Source organism: Chiloscyllium plagiosum, unplaced genomic scaffold (genome assembly GCF_037043375.1).
Source record: "Chiloscyllium plagiosum isolate Xiang-an unplaced genomic scaffold, Cpla_swu_hap1 HiC_scaffold_1, whole genome shotgun sequence".
Classification (NCBI taxonomy): Eukaryota; Metazoa; Chordata; class Chondrichthyes; order Orectolobiformes; family Hemiscylliidae; genus Chiloscyllium; species Chiloscyllium plagiosum.
This window is the reverse complement of record NW_028270139.1, coordinates 71282697-71305417: the sequence shown is the minus strand read 5'-3', so window position 1 is coordinate 71305417 and position 22721 is coordinate 71282697. Positions and strand designations below refer to the sequence as shown.

Sequence of the window (22721 nt, the reverse complement as noted above, 5' to 3'; positions counted from 1 at the left end):
GGACTGGTCGGCTGGGTAGTGCAGTGGCCAATGGAGTTCAATCTGGAAAACTGAGTGATAATACACTTGGGACAGTTATTGCACTGCATGGGAAGCCACAATGAATAGTCGAACCCTGCAAAGTACTGAAGATCAGAGGGACCTTGGTGTGCATATCCACAGATCCTTGAAGGTAGCAGGTTAATTTGATATGGTGATTAGATTGAAATATGGAATGCTTGCCTTCAATAGCTGTGACATTGAATACAAGTGCATGGAGGTAATACCGGAACTGTATAAAATGCTGACTAGGCCATAATTGGAGTACTGGTTCTGGTCACCATATTATAGACAGGATGTGATTATACTGGAGTGAATGCAGAGGAGATTGATCGAGGTGCTGCCTGGGCTCGAGGGATGAGGAAAGATTGGATTGGCAGAGTTTGTTTTCCATGCAGCAGCATAAGTTAAGGGACCTGGTACAAGATTATGAGAGGCATAGATAGGGCAGTTAAGAAGGCCTCAAGCCATTGCCAAAGTCTTACCAGACCATGGGGTTGCTGTCTCATTAGAGAGACAACAGGTGGTGATTTAACCTGATTCAAAAGGAGAGTCCTTCATGGTAACTTAAGCTGGTGCAAGGATTGAACCCATAGTGTTGGCGTCACACTGTTTCTCAAACCAATCGTCCAGCCAACTGAGCTAAACTGACCCCTACAAAGGGTTAATAACCAAGGGACATAGATTTGAGGGAAGAGGTGGAAGACTAAGATGAGGGCTGAGGAGAAAACTTTTGTATTCATTGGATGCTGGGAGTCTGACACTCCCTGCCTGATTGGATGGTTGAGTTAAAAACACACTTAAGCTGTATTTAGATATTCATTTGCATTGCTATAGCTTCCAGGCTGCAGGTCAATGGCTGCAAAAAAGGATTAGTATAGTCAGATCTTAGAAGATAGGATTAGGAGGCGCCATTTGACTGCTCAAGCCTGTTCCACCATTCAATATAATCATGGCTGATCATTTAGCAGAAGACCCTAATTCCCAAACTCACCTATGCATTGATCCTTTTAGCCACAAGACCCGTATCTAGCTCTTTCTTAAAAATACATGCTTTGGTTTCATCTACTTTCTGTGGTACTGAATTCCACAAGCTCACCATTCCGGGTTCTAGAGAAACATGTATCCTCAGCAATACGCTTATCACAGTCTGGGAGCTCCTGCCAATATTGGAAACTTTAATCTGTAAAAGTAAGTTTGCAAGAAGGCAGCTGGTTAAAAGGCCTGAAAATGCTAGCTCATTTAGGTAAACCACAGTAACCTCCCCATTTCAGTTTAGTTTGCGTAAGATTCTCAGGCAACTGCCATGAGGCTTTTGTCTCGCACTTCCCTGATTTTCATACCTAAAAGGAAATTAAGCCCTTGACTCTTTAGAAACCAAGGCTACCAATGAAAGCTGTGGATGATGACTGCTGTTCAAACCTCAGAGAACGGTGTTGAGAAGAGATAGATAGGACTATCTCACCACAACAAGATGAAGAGGAGGAGGAGGAGGAGGAGGAGGAGGAGGAGGAGGAGAAGAAACAGCAATAGGAGGGGGAATGAGATTGTTGAGAGCATTTGAATTTTCAACCAACTTCCTAAGACAGCCTTATTCAAGCACAGCTTGCTTAAACTTAAACAGTCCACAAGTCTGGGAGCAAAATTCTGAACACATTTGCCTCCTCACCAACCTCCATGTGCCCCTGCATAAAGCAATTCCACAATCACCAATTTATCCCTTTCACACAAACTTATTTTATCTTGGAGTTCAACCCTGTCAAGTGTGAGGTTGTCCATTTTGGAAGGACAAATAAGAATGCGGAATACAGGGTTAACGGTAGGGTTCTTAGTAAGGTGGAGGAGCAGAGGGATCTTGGGATCTATGTTCATAGCTCTTTGAAAGTTGCCACTCAGGTGGATAGAGCTTGTAAGAAGGCCTATGGTGTATTAGCGTTCATTAGCAGAGGGATTGAATTCAAGAGTCGTAAGGTGATGTCACAGCTGTACAGGACCTTGGTAAGGCCACATTTGGAGTACTGTGTGCATTTCTGGTTGCCTCATTTTAGGAAAGATGTGGAAGCTTTGGAGAGGGTGCAGAGGAGATTTACCAGGATGTTGCCTGGAATGGAGAATAGGTCGTATGAGGATAGGTTAAGAGTGCTCGGCCTTTTCTCATTGGAACGGCGAAGGATGAGGGGTGACTTGATAGAGGTTTATAAGATGATCAGGGGAATAGATAGAGTAGACAATCAGAGACTTTTTCCCTGAGTACAACAGATTGTTACAAGGGGACATAAATTTAAGGTGAAGGGTGGAAGGTATGGGGGGATGTCAGGGGTAGGTTCTTTACCCAGAGAGTGGTGGGGGCATGGAATGCACTGCCTGTGGGAGTGGCAGAGTCAGAATCATTGGTGGCCTTTAAGCGGTAATTGGATAGGTACATGGATGGGTGCTTAAGCTAGGACAAATGTTCGGCACAACATCGTGGGCCGAAGGGCCTGTTCTGTGCTGTATTGTTCTTTGTTCTATGTTCTATCTTGAACTCTTGACTTACAATTATCAGATGTTAGGCCACCGGCCCAGGTAGCAGGAAAAAGTTAACAATACTGGAAAAGGAAATCAGCAAATTTTATCGTATAAAATAATTGAATTTTTAAAATTAATATAATTCCTTTCTCTTCCTTCACCGCTGACCACTGTTCAGTTTGTAACACTCTCCCTTTTAACTCAGATTGCTAAGCGTCTTACTCAGGATTTGAGCCTAGATTGCCACCCCAGTGAAGTGCTGAGAGAATGCTGCAATGTCAAAGATGCTATCCTTCAACCTCTCAAAAGGACATAAAGTGCTCATGGTGTTCAAAAAATAGCAGAGAAGTTTCCCAACAGCCTTCACTCTAGAATGCTGTGCATGCATCTGAGGATCTGCATAGACCAATCCATGTGCTGACACAGTTCCCAACATTGACCTCCAGTTTTGGAAGTTGCTGCAAGTTACAATGAAGTGAAAGAAACAAAATTAGAGAGAATATAGATCCTAACTGTTGTAAACCAAGCAACAACACAAAAACTGATTATCTGGTTATTATGTTGCTGTACATGAAAGATTACAGTGAGCATATTGGCTTTAGCATTTCTGACAATACAAGGGTGACTAGAATTCAAAAATAGTTAATTGACTGTAAGAGTGTCAGTTGGTCAGAAGGTTATTGTGAGAGGCATGATATAGATGCAACTCTTTTTTGTCTTGTTTTTGCCTATGTGATGGTATCCATTTGCCTCTTAATCAATCTCTACTTTGACTGATTTCCTTTGGCTTTTGAAAACCATGCAGAGTCTAATACAGTTCAGAGTGCAGAGTGCACACTTAGGTGCATTTCTCTGTAAGTTACAATAGACCAATCAAGGGTTCACTATTCAAATACCAAGTAAAGAACCAGTGCAAATTTAAACTAATTGCCAATTATTTCCAAATTAATTATATTTTTATGCACTTGTAATTTCAGGCTTAAAAGGGCTTCTCCCAAATCACAAATACTTAACAAGGACTTCCACACCATTTTAAAAGTTAATCAATCAAATGTTTTTACATTTCTTGACATGAAACATTTTAAAAATTAGACATTATTTAATCTTGTTAGACAGATAGATAATGGATTAATTGAAATATTGGCATGGCAGCACATGCCAAAATGTGGTGACAAATAAAACACGATAATTCATGGCATAGTCATAGACAATCATTAAAATAAAATATAACATAAAAGGCTCGCTCTAATGATAAACATTTCTGGATACAAATAATTATGGTACATTGCAAAATGCAGGTCTCTTTTATGTACAGAAATAACTCTGCATTTTTAATTAAAGCCCATTGATCACACATTTTCAGGCTGAGTTAATCAAACTCTCAGTCAGTTATATACTATTTGTGGGTTTATAGCTAAGAGATTGGATTGACATGAGTCAATTCATCCTCGACTTTATTTGCAGATTGCTGTTTGTTAAACAAAATCTGTTGGAACTAAAATTGTTTTTTAGTGTGATGTATCAGATTTTTTAAATATCATTTTGTAAATACCCTGCTTGATCAAAATTAACTTTAAAAACATTAATGTTGTAAAGTTAATTATGCCTACTAAAAATGTTATTTCCCAACACCTCATTCAATGTGCGTGTCCAGCAGCTTTTATGTTACTGTGCCAGCCTGACCAGTTCTCATGGTGCGGTGACTGTGAGGCATGCCCTAACTGTGTGCTGTTTTTACACTAACTGGCCTGTGTTATTGCCTCACTCCAGGCTATACGAGAAGGGAATCCCCACTCAAGGCAATTGAAATTTTTACCATCATAGAGATTTATTTGCAGTTAGTGCAATAATTGCACTGCTGAGTGCAAAACTCATGCCGCTCAGTGGCATGTGTCAATCCTGCAACTAGGAATTGGATATCAGTGGCCTGAAGTGACATCAGTCTTGGGAGGATGGAGTTGGGGAGGTTTGGGTTCCTTGCCTCTGCAAATGGGAGATTGTCATTTAATCTCTGGGCTATTTGAGGATCAAACCACATCTATGCAGCAATTTTTTGGGGGGGCTCCAATATACAAGGATAGCAAACTGCCCTTTTTCATATGTCTGCAAAAACAAAAGGTAACATTATGATGTAATAGATGTTTACTTTCTAAATGGTGAGAAAATTCATAAAGCCAAAGTACAAAGGGATCTGGGAGTGCTAGTCGAGGATTCTCTAAAGGTAAACATGCAGGTTGAATCCGTGATTAAGAAAGCGAATGCAATGTTGTCATTTATCTCAAGAGGGTTGGAATATAAAAGCACCGATGTGCTACTGAGACTTTATAAAGCTCTGGTTAGGCTCCATTTGGAGTACTGTGTCCAGTTTTGGTCCCCACACCTCAGGAAGGACATGCTGGCACTGGAGCGTGTCCAGCGGAGATTCACACGGATGATCCCTGGAATGGTAGGTCTAACATACGAGGAACGGCTGAGGATCCTGGGATTGTATTCATTGGAGTTTAGAAGATTAAGGGGAGATCTAATAGAAACTTACAAGATAATACATGACTTGGAAAGGGTGGATGCTAGGAAATTGTTTCCGTTAGGCGGGGAGACTAGGACACGTGAACACAGCCTTAGAATTAGAGGGGGTAAATTCAGAACAGAAATGCGGAGACATTTCTTCAGCTAGAGAGTGGTGGGCCTGTGGAATTCATTGCTGCGGAGTGCAGTGGAGGCTGGGACGCTAAATGTCTTCAAGGCAGAGATTGATAAATTCTTGATGTCACAAGGAATTAAGGCCATGGGGAGAATGCGGATAAGTGGAGTTGAAATGCCCATCACCCATGATTGAATGGCGGAGTGGACTCGATGGGCCGAATGGCCTTACTTCCACTCCTATGTCTTATGGTTCTTTCAGTTCCAACATCTAATCCTGAACAGGAATATTATGGATGTAAGAAGGTAAAATTGCCAAAGTCCACTCTCTCATGAGAGAGGGATGGACAACTGGTGTGGTTTAACCTGCGGATCACCACAACTCTGATGAGGGAAGAGGTTAAGCAGGAGAGTCCTTCACCATTTCTAGCCAATGTAGAACTTGAGCCCACTCTTGTTGGTATATTCTGTATTGCAAGCCACCTGTCCAGCCAACTGAGGTAACCGACTCCTAACATTATAGTTACAACCTCCACTACCAACTTGCACATACAATCTAGCTTGATACTTCATGCTATGTTTTAGATTAGATTACTTAAAGTGTGGAAACAGGCCCTTTGGCCCAACAAGTCCACACCGACCCTCCGAAGAGCAACCAACCCAGACCCATTCCCCTACATTTACCCCTTCAATTTAGCATGGCCAATTCACCTGCACATTTTTGGACTGTGGGAGGAAACCGGAGCACGCGGAGGGAACCCACGTAGACACTGGGAGAATGCGCAAACTCCACACAGTCAGTTGCCTGGGGCGGGAATTGAACCCGGGTCTCTGGCGCTGAGAGGCAGCAGTGCTAACCACTGTGCCACTGTGCCGCCCACTGTTTTGTCAAGTGGTGCAACACTTTGCATGAAATGTTAATGCCTGTCTAATATATGAAAACAATCCTCGTAGAAGTATTTGAAGAAGAGTAGGGAGATGTCTTATTCAAGATTTTCCCTCAATCAGTCCCACCAATTTTGATTTGCTGGTTATGGAAAATTGCCTTGTGCAAATTGACAGTGAAATTTGCCTCCAGATTGACAATACATCATGTCAGAATTAATCCTTTACACTTGCTTTTGGGTGCCTTCAGAATCAAACAAGGTGTTTTATTTATGCATATTATTTCCTGCACTTAAGGCAATAATTATATAGACTATTGCAACAGTCCAGTTTACTGTCATATTTTCTGCATCTTTGATAAGTGTGATTACAATCGAGTATTAATATGGGACATCCAGTGTCCCATGGTGAACAGTACTGAACAGCATTTGAAAAGCCATTTAGCTGTCATTGTAATGTCTCACTCATTATTAAACCAGCAATTATTATATTCATTAGAAGTGCTTTGATCTATCAGATCACCTGCCCAATTATAAAACCTACCTGTTCATCTGAACTCAGTGTAGTGAATTCAGATGTGTTCACTTTATGGCCTAGTTGAAAATTTGTCACACAAGAAGAATTTTTTTTAAAAAAGTAGTTAACATCGCATAAAGCTTTCTCATTGTATTTGCTAATTTTGTTCAGTAATAATTATGGTGTTTTTTTTTAATCTGCACATGATACCAGAAATACGAACTATTTCTTCAGGCTTATCTTTTTCCACTCCAAAAACGGCCTGGATTTTATGTGCCCCAGTCGGGTGCATTTTCAGCTCTAAGGGGACATGTAAAATAGGTCGAGTGCCCAGTCCACCATCTTCCCACTCAGACCTGATTGGTCCTTCATAAAATAGGGCAGATGTGTGAAAATCAGAAGCCTGTCCACCATATTTAAATAAATAATGAAACAAACAGGTGAGAATGAGGGTACTATCTTCCAGGAGGTCTCCTCTGCATGCCTGGGGCTCCCCTCCCCACCAGAAGACAGTGCAGTCTTCCCTTCCTCCCTACCTGGACATTAAAACCTACCCCATCAGGCCCACACCCAGCCTTCCCATGATGCTTGAACCATTCATGCTCAGTGCCCCCCAGTTTTCTTAGTACAGGGATATACTGGGATCAGCCTGGCTGCATCCACGATGTTCTTTATGCTGCTAAGAGTTTTAGCCAATGGGATTGACCAGCTGCTCCAGAGGATGGGATCTCCTACTACTGAGAGGCAGTCATCCCTCTCTGCACCAAATGTAGCCTGCCCACCATCCGGTATGGCTGAGAGGCAGACTTCGTCTGGCCTGTCAGCTGACCTGCGACTTCCTTTCTGGTCAGGGCACTTGTAACATTCTGCTGCTGGTTTCTGAACGCCTGCTGAAGCGACCAGCTAGATGTAGAAAATGCTGCAGCAATCATATCGATTCTAATATTCTCAGATGAAACCAGGCTTTTCTTGATTTAATTTTGTGGTAAAGTCACATCTGTTTGTAAACTTCATTTACATGTTACTCTAGGCTGTTACCGTGGAACACATGGAATATTTTTTATTTTTATTTTGTTTAAATCAAATGAGAATGGACTGTAAAGATTTTGTAAGTACATACCAAAATGAGCAGCTGTTTCAACTAATTGTCAGTATTTCCCATTAACGATTATAAAGCTGGCGATGGCCTGGTGGTATAATCATTGGACTATTTATCCAGAGACCCACAAATGTTTTGAGGACCTGGATTTGAATCCTGCCATAGCAGTTGGTGGAATTTGAATTCTTTAAAAATCTGGAGTCTAATGATGACCATGAATCCATTCACTAACGCCCCTTAGGGAAGGAACCCGCCACCCTTACCTGGTCTGGACTACAAGTGACTCCAGACCCACAGCAATGCGGTTGACTCCAAACTGCCCTCTGGGCAATTAGGGATGGATAATAAATGTTGGCCTAGCCAGTGGCACTCTGACTCTGTGTCTCAATGAAAAAAAAGGTTATTCACATGCTTATGTGTTGGTTTGACACAGCTTTCAAATATACATAAAGAATGGGAATAACGGCAGCAAGTGACTGAACTACAAGGATTATAGTTGTGTCGAGTTAGAAAACGTAGAGGCATTAATTTCACGGAGTTGAACAAAATGTTACCTTCCCAGTATAGTTATACAGGAGCCCCTCCTTTATAAGCTTGAAGATACTATAATTCAAAAAAAGCTTGAAATGAAATTGAATGCGACAGCTTTACATTAGTTCAGAACAAGTTCAGGATTGATGTCATAAAGCAATTCTTCATGTGTAGGATGATTAATGACCTCTAGATGGGAGTTGGTGGCAAAAAGCAATGTGGAATTACTCTCAAAGCATTTAGGAACAAAGAGGTGGGGTATGTGCTACATTGTAAAGATTAGTTGTATGCACTGAACAGACTCCATTGTATATCCTTACTGTGATAAGAGAAACTTCCATTCCTCAGGGAAGCTGATCAGTTTGTTCTCCTTGCTGACCCGAGAGCTTTTCTCCCACTTATCTCCAGTGTGACTTTGAACTTCTGCTATTGCTCTTTGATTATCTCTACCCACTGTTCTCCTTGTACTATGTCTCTTTTGTTGGGCCTGATTTTGCTGTAGCAGAGCACCTCATGCCATCATTGTTAGACCTGCCCCTGCATTCTTCAGTTCAAAAAACATTTTCCCACAATTATAGAATCCCTGCAATGTGGAAACAAGCTATTTGGCCCAACTCACGCCCCCCCATCCCAGTAACCCTGCATTTCCCATGGCTAATCCACCTAATGTAAACATCCTTAGATACTATGGGCAATTTAGCATGGCCAATCCACCCAACCTGCACATCTTTGGACTGTGGGAAGAAACCAGAGCACCTGGAGGAAACCCACACAGTCACAGGGAGAATATGCAAACTCCACTCAGTCACCCAAGGCTGGAATTGAACCCAGAGTCTAGATTAGAGTGGTGCTGGAAAAGCACAGCAGTTCAGTCAGCATCCGAGGAGCTGCCTGAACTGCTGAGCTTTTCCAGCACCACTGTAGTCTAGACTCTGGTTTCCAGCATCTGCAGTCATTGTTTTTACCTGGAATTGAACCCAGGTCCCTGACGCTGTGAGGTAGCAATGCTAACCACTGAGCCATTGTGCCACCCAATCGCATTCATCTTCAGCCAAGATGCTGAGTGGATGATCCACATTTGGCTTATTTTTGAAGACCCCAGCATCACAGATGCCAGTCTCTGACCAATTCATTCACCACACATGCATTTTCTTTAAAATGCTGCAGGCACCAGTAGCAGCTAAGGCTGCAGGTCCCAACAACAGCCCCACAGACGTATGGAGAACCAATGGAAGTAATTGCAGAAAGAAAAAAATGAAATTGCTGGAAAAGCACAGCAGGTCAGGCAGCATCCGAGGAGCAGGAAAATCAACATTTCGGGCAAAAGCCCTTAATCTCCTGCTGTGCTTTTCCAGCACCACTCTAATCTAGACTCTGGTCATTGTTTTTACCTCTGCAGTCATTGTTTTTACCTCAGCAGGAAAGAAATCAGAGTTAGCATTTCGGGTTGAGTAACCCTTCCTCAGAACTGCTCCGCAGAACTCTGATTTCTCTCCACGGATGCTGCCTGACCTGCTGAGCTTTTCCAGCAATTTATGTTTTTGTTTCTGATTTATAACATCTGCAGTTCTTTTGGTTTTTGCCAAATTATTCCAGTCGAGTCACGGCACTGGCATCTGCATAGCAAGGTGAACGATTGCCCAGATATATCCCATCTTCAACACAGAGGCCTACCCAATTACTGCCCTATCAGTCTACTCTCAATCAGCAGAAAACTACTGGAAGATGTTGTTGACGGGTGTTGTCAAATGGCACGTACACAGCTACTTAACCGATGCTCAGTTTGGTTTCTGCCAGCATCACACGTGACCTGACCTCATTACAGAATTGGTCTAAACAAGGACAGAAGAGCTGAATTTCATAGGCAAGAGTATTCTTGACATCAAGGCGCTCAAGCAAAACCTAAGAGAATGGGAAGCAAAGGAAACTGTTATTGGTTGGAGTCATAATTGCACATAAGAGAATAGTTGTAGTTGTTGGAAGTGAATCATCTCAGCTCCAGGACACCACACCAAGAATTTCTCAGGATTGTCTCCTGGACCCAATCATCTTCAGTTGCTTCATCAATGATCTAGTCTCTGGAGTCTTCTCCTTCTCAGTAATCACCTCTCCAACTGCAAAACCTGAAAGTTGCAATAAAGTAGGTGAATGTGTGGCTTGCTGCCAGGAATACATTGCCTTCTGTATGGAAGCTGCTAAGCATGTGGCAAGTGTAATGATCTTTGCGAAGATTGTTGGATTTCCTCAGATGGAGGGATTGGTTCTGAGATAGGAAGGATCCAATGACAGCACACAAGTGGCTCTGCTACTCCGTTACAAAGGTAAATCTGATAGTACAGCTGGATATAATCCTGATTTTTAAATTAATGGTACAGCTCTGACATCATAACATATGCCATCATAACGAGGGGTGGCAATGGCCTGTTAATCAAGAAACCCTGGCAACATACTGAGGGCATGGGTTTGAATGCTGCCGTGGCAGGTGATGGAATTTGAATTCAACAAAAATCTGGAATGAAGAGTCTAAGGAAACCATGAATCCATTGTCAATTGTCAGGAAAAGAAAAATCCCATCTGGCTCACTAATGCCCTTTAGCAAAGGAAACTCTTATCCTTACCTGGTGAAGCCTAGATGAGACTCCAGACCCATGGCAATGTTGCTGACTCTTAATTGCCTTCTGAACAATTAGGGGCAAGTAATAAATGCTGACCTAGCCAGCAATACTTTCATCCCATGAATAAATAAAAAAAATGACAAGACAGTATCATGAATGTTCTCTCTTGTTCCTATTGCAGCAATTGCTGTTTTATACATTCCGTGTAATTCTCAGGGCTGCAATGCCATACGAGGTTTAATATTATGGATGTTATCTCACGTGACTATCAATATCGAAGCCCACAGTCTTGCTACTTTACAAAGAAAATTAATCATATATCATTGCTTATACTGAGCGCAAAGCATTCACCCCCTCCACCACCGACGCTCAGTAGCAGCAATGTGTACTATCTACAAGGTGCGCTGCAGAAATTCACCAAAGATTCTCAGACAGTATCTTCCAACCCACAAAGAAAAGAGCAGCAGATACTTGGGAACACCATCACCTTCAAGCTCCCTTCCAAACCACTCACCATCCTGACATGGAAATCTATCACTATTCTTTCGATATTGCTCAGTTAAATTCTTGGAATTCCCTTTGTAATGGCATTGTGGGTCATTGGCAGCGGTTCAAGAAGGCAGCTCACCACTGCCTTCTCAAGAGCAAGTAGGGATGGGCAATAAATGCTGGCCAGCCAGCGATGGCCACGTCCCACAAAATGAAGAAAAAAAAAGAACTAAAACTCCAAATGCTTGTCTTCCAGCCCCCTGTCTGGCATTTGTCTGAGACTGGGCCAGTCTGCTCGTTATTGTGGTATTGTATTTAATTTCAGGATGAGCTTTAGACCATCCAACCGCAGCATCATTCAGACTGCCTGCTTCCAGAAATCTACTCTCTTGTCACACATACATCAGGTTCCATTCACTTTGTGCTCACTGATTTATATTAATTGATTTCTGTGGCTTCAATTCTCCCTAACTATGTAATCTCTTCCAGCCTTCAACCTTCTGAGATATCAAGTCTTAGCCTATTGAGCATCCTCCATTTTAATCACTTCACCATTGGTAGCTGTGCCTTCAGCTGCTTTAGCTCCCAGCTCCAGATTCCTTTCGTAAACCTCTTTATCTTACATCAACTCTTTCCTCTTTTAATGCAACCATAAAACTACCTCTTTGGTCAAGCTGTTGATCATCTGTCCTATTATCCCTTTGCTGTCTCTAGAAATTGCTGAATATATTTCCAGTTAACTCAATGACATTTCTGTCATAGTCTGCCAATGCTTTTATCAATGAACTCCCCTACATTATAAGGTCAGAAATATGGCTGTTCACCGAATCAGTGTTCACTTCCATTTGCAACTTCTTAAATAATAAACTGGTCTGTCCCTGTTGGCAAGAAGGGATGGTGATCAAAGGACACAGATTCTAATTGGTAAAAGCACCAAAGGGAAAATGAAAAGATTTCTTTTTATGCATTGCCTGAAAGGGTAGTGAAAGCAGATTCAGTAGTAAAATTGAAAAGGGAATTGAACACATATTCAATGTAAAATGTTGCATGTCGAAAGAGAAAGAGCTGGAAAGTGACTAATTTGTTAATTCTTTCAAAGGGCCATCGTGGCCATTGAGCTGTGTAGTTACATCTTCATGTAAATGACTATTTTATTCAATTGAGAGTGTTGCACCAAGCATGGCCATTATAATAGAATATATGCCGCAGAGTTTATAAGCCATGATGCCTAAAACTAGAGGTGGTTTGAGTGGTTTGATGCCTCTTGAATTTTTAAAGATATTGCCTGCCTGCCAAGAGACTGAGTCTTGTTTATTTGGATGATCCCACTGTTCTCATACAACACTCAGGATAATTGGGGGTGAAGGGTACCAATGGTCTACCAATGGTCCATTTCAGGATGCATGGATAGCTAAAATGAGTTTGTCAACACATTTTGTTACATTTCTCATGTTTATGACACTTTCTCCAAAGGAACTGTAGTACATAGGCCAACACTTATACAATGCACAGCAAGTCAAGGGTATATTTTGATATCAGTCCACAGGCTTGGATAATGTCAATGGCCAGTCAGGGAATCTGGTCACTGAAAGTCAAGGGGGGGTTATCAGAGATCAGTGCTATGATGGGGTCACTTGGGTAGTCAATTTCAGAATAAAAACCAAAAGAACTGTGGATGCAGTAAACCAGAAACAACATTCTGAGGAAGGGTCACTCGACCTGAAATGTTAACTCTGATTTCTGTGCACAGATGCTGCCAGACCGGCTGAGCTTTTCCAGCAATTTCTGTTTTTGTTTAAGTCAATTTCAAAAACTGGAGGCGCAACACTGTGATGCAGAAGGACAATAATTGTGGAAGGGGAGTCAACTCATTGTGGAAGGGGGGTGATGATAGGGCGAGAAAGAGCAATGGGTATTGCAGGAGGGAATGTCATAAGTAGTCATCACCACTCTGGCTTCAATGGGAAAAAGTGCATAATTAAGCTGTATATCAGGGTCAGGGGTTAAAGAGGAGAGATGAGCAGTTAAGGGTTGAATGGGAACATTTGGAAGATCAGAACTGTTGGAGTTGACAGGGAAAGCAAGGCAAAAAGGAACATGAAGGTTTGTGGAGCCACCTAGATTGATAAGCTAAGCCAGTGACACACTCCACGAAGCACGACCTGTGTTGCCTTCCACCCTCAACTGAATTGCAAACGCGCAAGTGAAATAGAAAATGCTGCCACCACAACTGGAGTGGGCTGAGTAAGTGTTTTGATTTCTCTGAGGGAGCAGGACCTACTTGTGTGTGATGTGTAATGTTTCAAGGGGCAATGGTATTAAACCAGCCCCTGACACAGAGCACCTTAAAGACATCTGTTGTCACATAATTGTCTGTATGGACCTCAGGCATTGACCATCTGCCTCACTATAGCCATCTTGACCATGTCATTCAGTGTTAGAAATTGCACCCAATAATGGTGTGAAACACAAGTAAGGTAAGGCAAGCTGTAAAGATTCACCTTCATAGCAAAAATTGCAAGCAGCTTCTACAGTTCTAAAGCCTGCACAAGTTGCAAGAGCTGCTCATTTCTCGTCTTAGATTGTGATATTTCCACACCATTATTCTGTATGCCTTGTTGCATTTCTTGGGTAATGTGGGGGTTGGAGGATAGCAGATATATTCTCGTTATTGCTGCCACATATGCAATCTCCTATTGAATATGTGCCAGAAAGCTTGAGTAGGTCTATGGTCTGTAGCAATGTGCAGAATTTCAAGTCGACATGCCCTCGTGATGCAGTAAAGATCCAGGAGAGGCACAGTTCCTTGTCTCCATTGGAATTCCATACAAGTGGGAGAGAGAGAGAGAGAGAGAGAGAGATTGCCAATATACTTTTATTTAGAGGCAATGGTCAGATCACCATGTCATAATGACCAGTGTATCTGAAATGTGATTCGTTCTTCCATCGGGACCAACAAGGGCCAAAAGATGGCTCCTACCTATCATGTTTCCATCACTAGGGTTGGTTACAGGACTGTACAGAGAGAAGACAGTGCGTATACCTTGGATTCTTTGTCCTGTAAATAAAGAGATTACTTGATGGCTGGAGAGGATTCATAAGAGCTGCAGCATTGTCTAGAGTAAGCAAATGATATTTTTCAGAAGGTACTACACCTTTAACATCTTACAGCGCAGTAGTATCAGTCAAAGCAATAACAGGCAGGACCTGTTTGTTAGCCCCATGTCGTTGAATTGAGTTGTATCTTTGACTGTTTTGATATTGCAGAGGGCAGCATCCCCCGTGTAATGCCAACTGTACATACAGCTTGAATAATAATATGAAAAACAATATTAAAATAGTTAATGAATGATAATAAAAGTTCAGGTTGCAAACTAATGGAAGCCTTCACAACATCTGATGCTTCCCCTTTCAATCATAACAATGTTTCACACTAGGATAGGTGCTATGGAAAGGATAGCTAAATTCAGACAGGGAGTAACATGATGTGCACTAAGGATGGCTAAACTTTCTCCATTCACTGTTGTAGCTGAAGCGAAACTGGTAATTGCTGACACAACTGAAGATGTAAAGTGAACATACATTTACGTGTGACAGTGTGCTTACAATGCCATTTCATCCACGTGCAGTCTGAACAACCTCTTTCGCCTTTCCCTCTCACAACGTCTCAATGCAGTCTCAGGGTCCACAGCTGAGTTGGAGGGACCTAGCTGCTGGCCTTGGTTATTTTAGATGGACAGCCCTGTGGGGGGGGGGGGGGGGGGGGGCTTTGTGAGTCCAGTCATGTTGAGAGTGTCCTGCCTAGATGTGGTTTCACCCTCAGGTTGAGCTCCTGCAGGGATGGAAAGCTGAATAGAGGTGAAGGGGAATTCTAGGTGTCTTGTATGTGGTTCTTCCTTCAACAAGTACCGCTCTGTCTCCTTGTGTGTATGGGCTACCTGGAATAGCATCTAGGTCCCTCATCCCCTCTGGATGGTGCATGGGAGCTGGTGCCTCCTCTAGAGAATTTATGAGCTGATATCCTAAGGGTTTAATGTCTTAAGGCAACAACTGTGCAGATGCTATGGTGCCTGCAAGAGAGAAGAAGAGTTATGAAATAGGAGTAGAAGTTTGGGCATGTTAAGAATGCATTCAGTGTGGTGTTAATGGGAGAGCAGCAGCCCTTGACATTCAGTAGCATCGCCATCACTTAATCCCCCACTGCCAACATTCTGGGGTTGATATTAACCAGAAATTCATCTGAACTAGCCACATAAATACAGTGGTGGAACAATCTTGAGGGGCTGAATTGCCTACTCCTGCTCTTCTGCATTTTGTGAGTCAACTTGCATCTCCATAAGCAACAAAACTTGGCCCATTGATTTATTTTGCTGATTTTGCCCAAGTAATAAGAACATAAGGACTAGGAGCAGGAGTAGGCCACCCGGCCATTCGATCCTGCTCCACAACTCAATAAGATCATGGCTGATCTTTTCGTGGGCTCAGATCCACTTACCCGTGCTCTCACCGTATCCCTTAATTCATAGAACATAGAACATGACAGTGCATTACAGGCCCTTTGGCCCTTGATGTTGCGCTGACCTGTGAAACCAATCTGAAGCCGGTCTAACCTATACTATTCCATTCTCGTCCATATGACTATCCTAGGAACATTTAAATGACCTTAAAGTTGGCCAGTCTATGACTCTTGCAGCCATGCCCCTACTACACTCTGAGTAAAGAAACTATCTCTGACATCTGTCTTATATCTATCTCCCCTCAATTTAAAGATATGCCCCCTGTACTAGCCGTCACCAACCAAGGAAAAAGACTCTCACTGTCCACTCTTTCTAATCCTCTGATTATCTTATATGTGTCAATTAAGTCACCTCTCAACCTCCTTCTCTCCAATGAAAACAGCCTCATGTCCCTCGGCCTTTCCTCGTAAGACCTTCCCTCCATACCAGGAAACATCCTAGTAAATCTCTTCTAAGCCCTTTCCAAAGCTTCCACATCCTTGCTATAATGCGGTGACCAGAACTGTATGCAATACGCCAAGTGCGGCCTCACCAGAGTTTTGTACAACTGCAGCATGACCATGGCTCCGAAACTCAATCCCTCTACCAATAAAAGCTCGTACACCTTATGCCTTCTTAACAACCCGATCACTCTGGGTGCCATCCTCCAGTCTTCTGACATTCTTCCTGGAGACAATGACGACGCAAAGATCAAAGCCATAGGCACAACAATGTCCTCCCTGACTTCCCAGAGAATCCTAGGATAAATTCCATCCAGTGCAGGGGAGTTATTTATTTTCTCACTTTCCAGAATAGCTAACACCTCCTCCTTGTGGACCTCAATCCCGCCTAGTCTAGTAGCCTGTATCTCAGTATTCTCCTTGACAACGTTGTCTTTTTCTGGTGTGAACGCTGATAAAAAATATTCACTTAGCGCTCCCCCTATCTCCTCCTGGGCAGGGAATTCCATAGATTAACAACCCTCTGGGTAAAGAAGTTCCTCCTCAATTCGATCCTAAATCTGCTCCCCCTAATTTTGAAGCAAAGCCCGTTTGTCCTAATTTCACCTGCCAGTGGAAACATCCTTTCTACTTCTATCTTATCCATTCCCTTCATAATTTTGATGTTTCTGTAAGATGCCCCCTCATTCTTCTGAATTCCAATGAATATAATCCCAGTCTACTCAGTCTCTCCTCATAAGCCAACCCCCTCAACTCCGGAATGAACCTAGTGAACTTCCTCTGCACTCCCTCCAGTACCAGTACATTCTCAAGTAAGGAGGCCAAAACTGTACACAGTACTCCAGGTGTGGCCTCATCAGCACCCTATACAGCTGCAGCATAACCTCTCTATTTAAACTCAACCCCTTTAGCAATGAAGGACAAAATTCCATTTGCCTTCCTAATCACTTGTTATACCTGCAGACCAACTTTCTGTGATTCATGCACCCAGGTCCCTCTGCATAGCAGCATGCTGCAACTTTTTACCCTTCAAGTAATCTTTTTAATGTTACTCCCACCAAAATGTATGACTTCACATTTACTAACATTGTATTCCATCTGCCAGACCTTTGCCCACTCACTCAATCTATCTATATTCCTCTGCAAAGTTTCACAGTCCTTTGCACACTTTGCTTTGCCACTCATCTTAGTGTTGTCAGCAAACTTTGACACATTACATGTGGACCCCAACTCCAAATCATCTATATTAATTATAAATCATGCGGTCCCAACACCGATCCCTGAGGCACATCACTAGTCCCTGATTGCCAGCCAGAAAAGCACTCATTTATCCCCACTCTTTGCTTCCTGTCAGTCAACTTGTCCTCTATCCATGGTAATACTTTACCCTAAATGTCCTGCAGCGGCATGTTGTGCGGCACCTTGTTGAAGACCTTTTGGTAATCTCGGTGCACCATAGCCAGTGGGTGCCCAGCGCCCACCTTGCTGAAATGTCTTCATAGAATTCCAGAAGATTTGTGAAGCATGACCTGCCCTTCATTAACCCAATACTGTGTCTGCCCAATGGGACAATTTCTTTCGAGATGCCCTGCTATTTCTTCATCGATAATAGACTCAAGCATCTTCCTCACTACAGAGGTTGAGCTAACCAGTCTATAATTGCCCATCTTTTGTCTACCTCCTTTTTTAAACAGTGGTGTCACATTTGCTGTTTTCCAATCTGCTGGGCTGCCCCTGAGTCCAGCAAATTTTGGAAAATTACCGTCAGTCCACCTGCTATTTCCGTAATAATGATTGTTTCCAGGTCATCACCTACCTTAGTCTCTTTGTCGGTTACTGGCATGTTATTAGTGCCCTCCACTGTGAAGACCGATACAAAATACCTGTTCAATGCCTCAGCCATTTCATTATCTCTCACAAATAACTGCCTCTTCACATCTTCTAAAGGACTAATGTTTACTTTAGCCCTCTTTTTCGTTTTATACATTTATAGGAACTTTTGCAATTTGTCTTTATATTCTGTGGTAGTTTTTGTTTTCTTAGGTTTGATCTTTTCTTTCTAGCTCTCTTTGTGACTTTCTGTTGACCTTTAAAGTTTTCCCAATCTTCTAGTTTCATGCTGTTTTTGGCCACTTTATATGCCTTCTCTTTCAATTTGATAGCCTTCCTTATTTACTTAGACACTCAAGGCAGATTACCCCTTTTCTTACAGTCCTTCCTTTTCACTGGAATATACTTTTGCTGAGCACTTTGAATAATTTCTTTGAAAGTCCTCCACTGCCCGTCAACTATCCCACCATAAAATCTTTGTTTCCAGTCTACTTTAGCTAGGTCCTCCCTCATTCTATCCTGCATCACCCCACCCTGATTTGGAAGCCACCATTAGAGTAACATTTGGGTTATTTTTGAATCAATTGCTGTATCAACCTCTCTCCACCTTGAATAAATATTAATTATATCATATTAGTATGTTCTTTTATGCAATTCATTTGTCTGTTAGAATTTCAATAAGTAGTCAAGCCAAGTGCAGGGAAAAGGGAGGAAAAAACAAGTATTCTGTTCAAAAATAGAATAGGAGCAATTTAATGCTAAAGAAAAATATTAACATGCTTAGGAACCAATCAGGGCATATAAAGTCTTTTAATGAGACAGAATAATATTATTGTTTTAATACACAACTAGTATTGGACATGAACATAAAAATGGATTTAACATTGTAAAGGTCACAGCAAATTCAAGTTGATTAAAAAGGCAGGAGCTACACCTCAGGCAACTTGTGAATGCAACCTCCAGGTTTTTGTGAAAAGAGACCACATAATTAATAATGTTGGGAACATGTCCTCTGAAATGTGCATTGCAGCAAAACTTGTTTGATAGCAAAGAGCTGGAAAAGAATACTTCTACTTTGTCACAAACAAAACAACCATGTCCGTTTTGTTTTGAGCAATCATTAAGCATTGTTTTCTGCTTGGTCCAAAAAATAAATATATGAGACCTTTGCATGGGATATTTTGTACTCAACAGACTATTTTTGTTGTAAAATTGTCTGTTACTATTTTTTATCTTCCTGCAGGAGTTACAACAGTGCTTACAATGACAACTCTGAGCATCAGTGCTCGAAACTCGCTTCCGAAAGTTGCATATGCAACCGCCATGGACTGGTTTATTGCTGTCTGCTATGCCTTTGTGTTCTCTGCATTAATAGAATTTGCCACAGTAAATTATTTTACAAAACGAGGCTGGGCTTGGGATGGCAAAAGTGTTGTGAATGATAAGGTAAGCAATTCTTTCAGCTGCATTTAATCAAATCTTAATGTGCAAACCATGACAACAAAACACATTCATTATCTATGGTTTAAAAGATAAATTCACCATACAATTTAGTGAAGAGCAATACAGTAAATGAGGTTATCCACTGAGAAACCTCCCAGTGATTGCATCGCATTGATATGTGAAACTGTGGGTGATATCAGTTGAGACCATAAGATTATAAGATATAGGAGCAGATATAGGCCATTTGGTTCATCTGGTCTGGTCTGACATTTAGATTAGATTAGATTACTTAGATTAGATTACTTACAGTGTGGAAACAGGCCCTTCGGCCCAACAAGTCCACACCGACCCGCCGAAGCGTAACCCACCCAGACCCATTACCCCTACACCTAACACTACGGGCAATTTAGCATGGCCAATTTGCCTAACCTGCACATTTTTTGGATTGTGGGAGGAAACCGGAGCACCCGGAGGAAACCCACGCAGACACGGGGAGAATGTGCAAACTCCACATAGCCTGAGGCAGGAATTGAACCCGGGTCTCTGACGCTGTGAGGCAACAGTGCTAACCACTGTTAAAGCTGATATGATTCTCAACTTCTACCTTTTCCCCATAACCCTTGATCCTTTTATTAATCAAGAATCTATCAATCTCTGTCTTGTATACACTCAATGACCTGGCAATGAATTCCACTGAGTCACCACTCTCTGGCTGAAGAAATTGCTCTTCATCTCCATTCCAAAGGATTGTTCCATCACTCTGAGACTTTCCTCACGGGTCCTAATCTCTCCTACTAGTGAAAACATATTCCCCACTTCCACTCTATCCAATGAGATCCCTCCCTCATCCTTTTCAACTCCGAGTACAAACCCAGAGTTCTCAACTGCTTCTCATATGATAAGCCCTTCAGCCACAGGATCATTCTTGTAAACCTCCCCTGGGCCCCCTACAATGCTTGTGCATCCTTCCTTAGATACAGGGCCCAAAACTGCTCACAATATTCCAAATGCAATCTGACCAGAGCCTTGTACAGCCTCAGCAGTGTATTTCTACTCTTGCGTTCTAGCCCTCTTGAAACAAATACTAACATTGCTTAACTGCCAACTGAACCGATATGTTAACCTTAAGAGAATCATAAAGACTCCTAAGATCCTTTGTGTTTCAGATTTCCGAAGCTTTTCTATGTTTAGAAAATATTCTGTGCCTCTATTCTTCTGAACAAAGTGCAAAACCTCACACTTTCCCATATTGTATTCCATCTGCTACTTCTTTGCCCACTGTCCTAGCCTGTCCAAGTCCTTCTGCAGCCTCTCTGCTTCCTCAACACTACCTGTCGCTCCACCTACCTTTGTGTCATATACAAACTTAGCAACAATACCCTCAGTTCCTTCGTTCAGATGGTTAATGTATAGCATGAATAGTTGTGATTCCATCACAGACCCCTGCGGAGCTCCACTAATGACCACCTGTTATCATGAAGAAGATACCTTTACCCCCATCCCCTGCCTTCTGCCAGTCAGGCAATCCTCTATGCCAGTACCTTGCCCCTAAGCCTATAGACTCCTAACTTATTTGGCAGCCCTCTGTGCAGCATCTTTTCAAAGGTCTTCTCAAAATCCAAATAGGTCATGTCCACAGTTTTCCCTTGTTTAACTTGCTTGTTACCTCCTCAAAAAATTCTAACAGATTTGTCAGGCATGGCCTCCCCTTGAAGAAGCCTTGCTGACCCAACTCTATTTTGCCATTCACCTCCAAGTAGTTTGCAATCTTATTCTTAATAATGAACTCTAAATTCTTACCAATAGCCGATATCAGGCTAACCGGCCTATAATCTTTTGGCTTCTGCCTCCCTCCCTTCTTAAACAGGGATGTTACAACATCTATTTTCCAGTCCACCAGGACCCTCCCTACCTCCAGTGATTTATGAAAGATCACCACCAATGCTTCTATAATCTCCTCAGCTGTCTCTTTCACAACTCTGGGGAGTAGTCCATCAGATCCAGGTGATTTATTCACTGTCAGACCCTTCAGATTTCTCAGCAACTTCTCCTTAATGATGGCCACTATACTCATATCTGGCCCCTGCCTCTCTTAAAGATCTGCTATACTGGTGGTGTCTATCTTCCTGATACAAAGTACCTATCCCATTCCTCAGCCATTCTTTTGTTCCCCATTGGTACTTCTCCAGCCTCATTTTCCAGCAGTCCAATGTCCACTCTTGCTTCTCTCTTACCATTTGTAAATATATGAAAAAACTTTTGCAAATGTCTTTTGTTGCTCACTTCCTTACCCTTATATTTCATCTTCTCTCTGCTTGCTGCTTTTTCAGTTACCCTCTGCTCTTTTTAAAAAGGCTTCCCAATCCTTTAGCTACCCACTAACCTTCACCACATTGCATACTTTTCCTTTTGTTTTTATTCCTTTTAATTGTTGTAATTATACCGGCCTCCACTGCTTCCTCTGGCAGCCATCCCATACACGCACCACTCTATGTGAAAAAGCTGCCCTTTCAGTCCCCTTTAAATCTTTTCCCTCTCACCTTAAACTTTTGTCCTCTAGTTTTAGATTCCTCTAATCTGGGAAAAAGACTTGGCAATTCACTTTATTGATGCCCCTCATAATGTTATAAACCTCACCCCTCAACCTCTGATGCTCCAGAGAAAATAGCCTCAGCCTATTCAGTCTCTCCCTATATCTCAAATCCTCCAACCCCGGCAAAACATCATTAAGTCTTTTCTGAACTCTTTTAAGTTTACCAACATGTTTCCATAGCAGGGAGACCACAACTGAAGCAGCATTCCAAAAGTGGCCTCACCAATGTCCTGTACAGGTGCAACATGACCTCCCAACTACTATAGTCAATGTACTGACCAATAAAGGGAAGTGTACCAAGCACCTTCTTCACTACCCTATCTACCTGTGACTGCACTTTCAAGGAACTGTGAACCTGCAGCGCAAGGTCTCTTTGTTCATCAACACTCCCCAGAACCCTTCCATTAAGTGTATAAGTCCTGCCCTGATTTGCCTTTACAAAATGCAACACCTAACATTTATCCAAATTAAACTGCTTCAGCCTATCTGATCAAGATCCTGTTGTAGTCTGAGATAATCTTCTTCACTGTCCACTAAACCATCAATTTTGTCATCTGAAAACTTACTAACCATTCC

General features: G+C 42.2%; 1 protein-coding gene across 8 annotated transcripts in view; it reads left to right on the top strand.

Annotated features, from left to right (window-relative positions):
• LOC122550669 (gamma-aminobutyric acid receptor subunit alpha-2) overlaps nucleotides 1-22721 on the top strand; it is a 256406-nt gene that overhangs the window by 227574 nt on the left and 6111 nt on the right. For all 8 annotated transcript variants that reach the window (XM_043691775.2, XM_087987813.1, XM_043691756.2 and 5 more), the window contains one exon: nucleotides 19353-19555. In XM_043691775.2, coding sequence (XP_043547710.1) covers nucleotides 19353-19555 — 203 coding nt within the window. The remainder of the gene's footprint in view (nucleotides 1-19352; nucleotides 19556-22721) is intronic.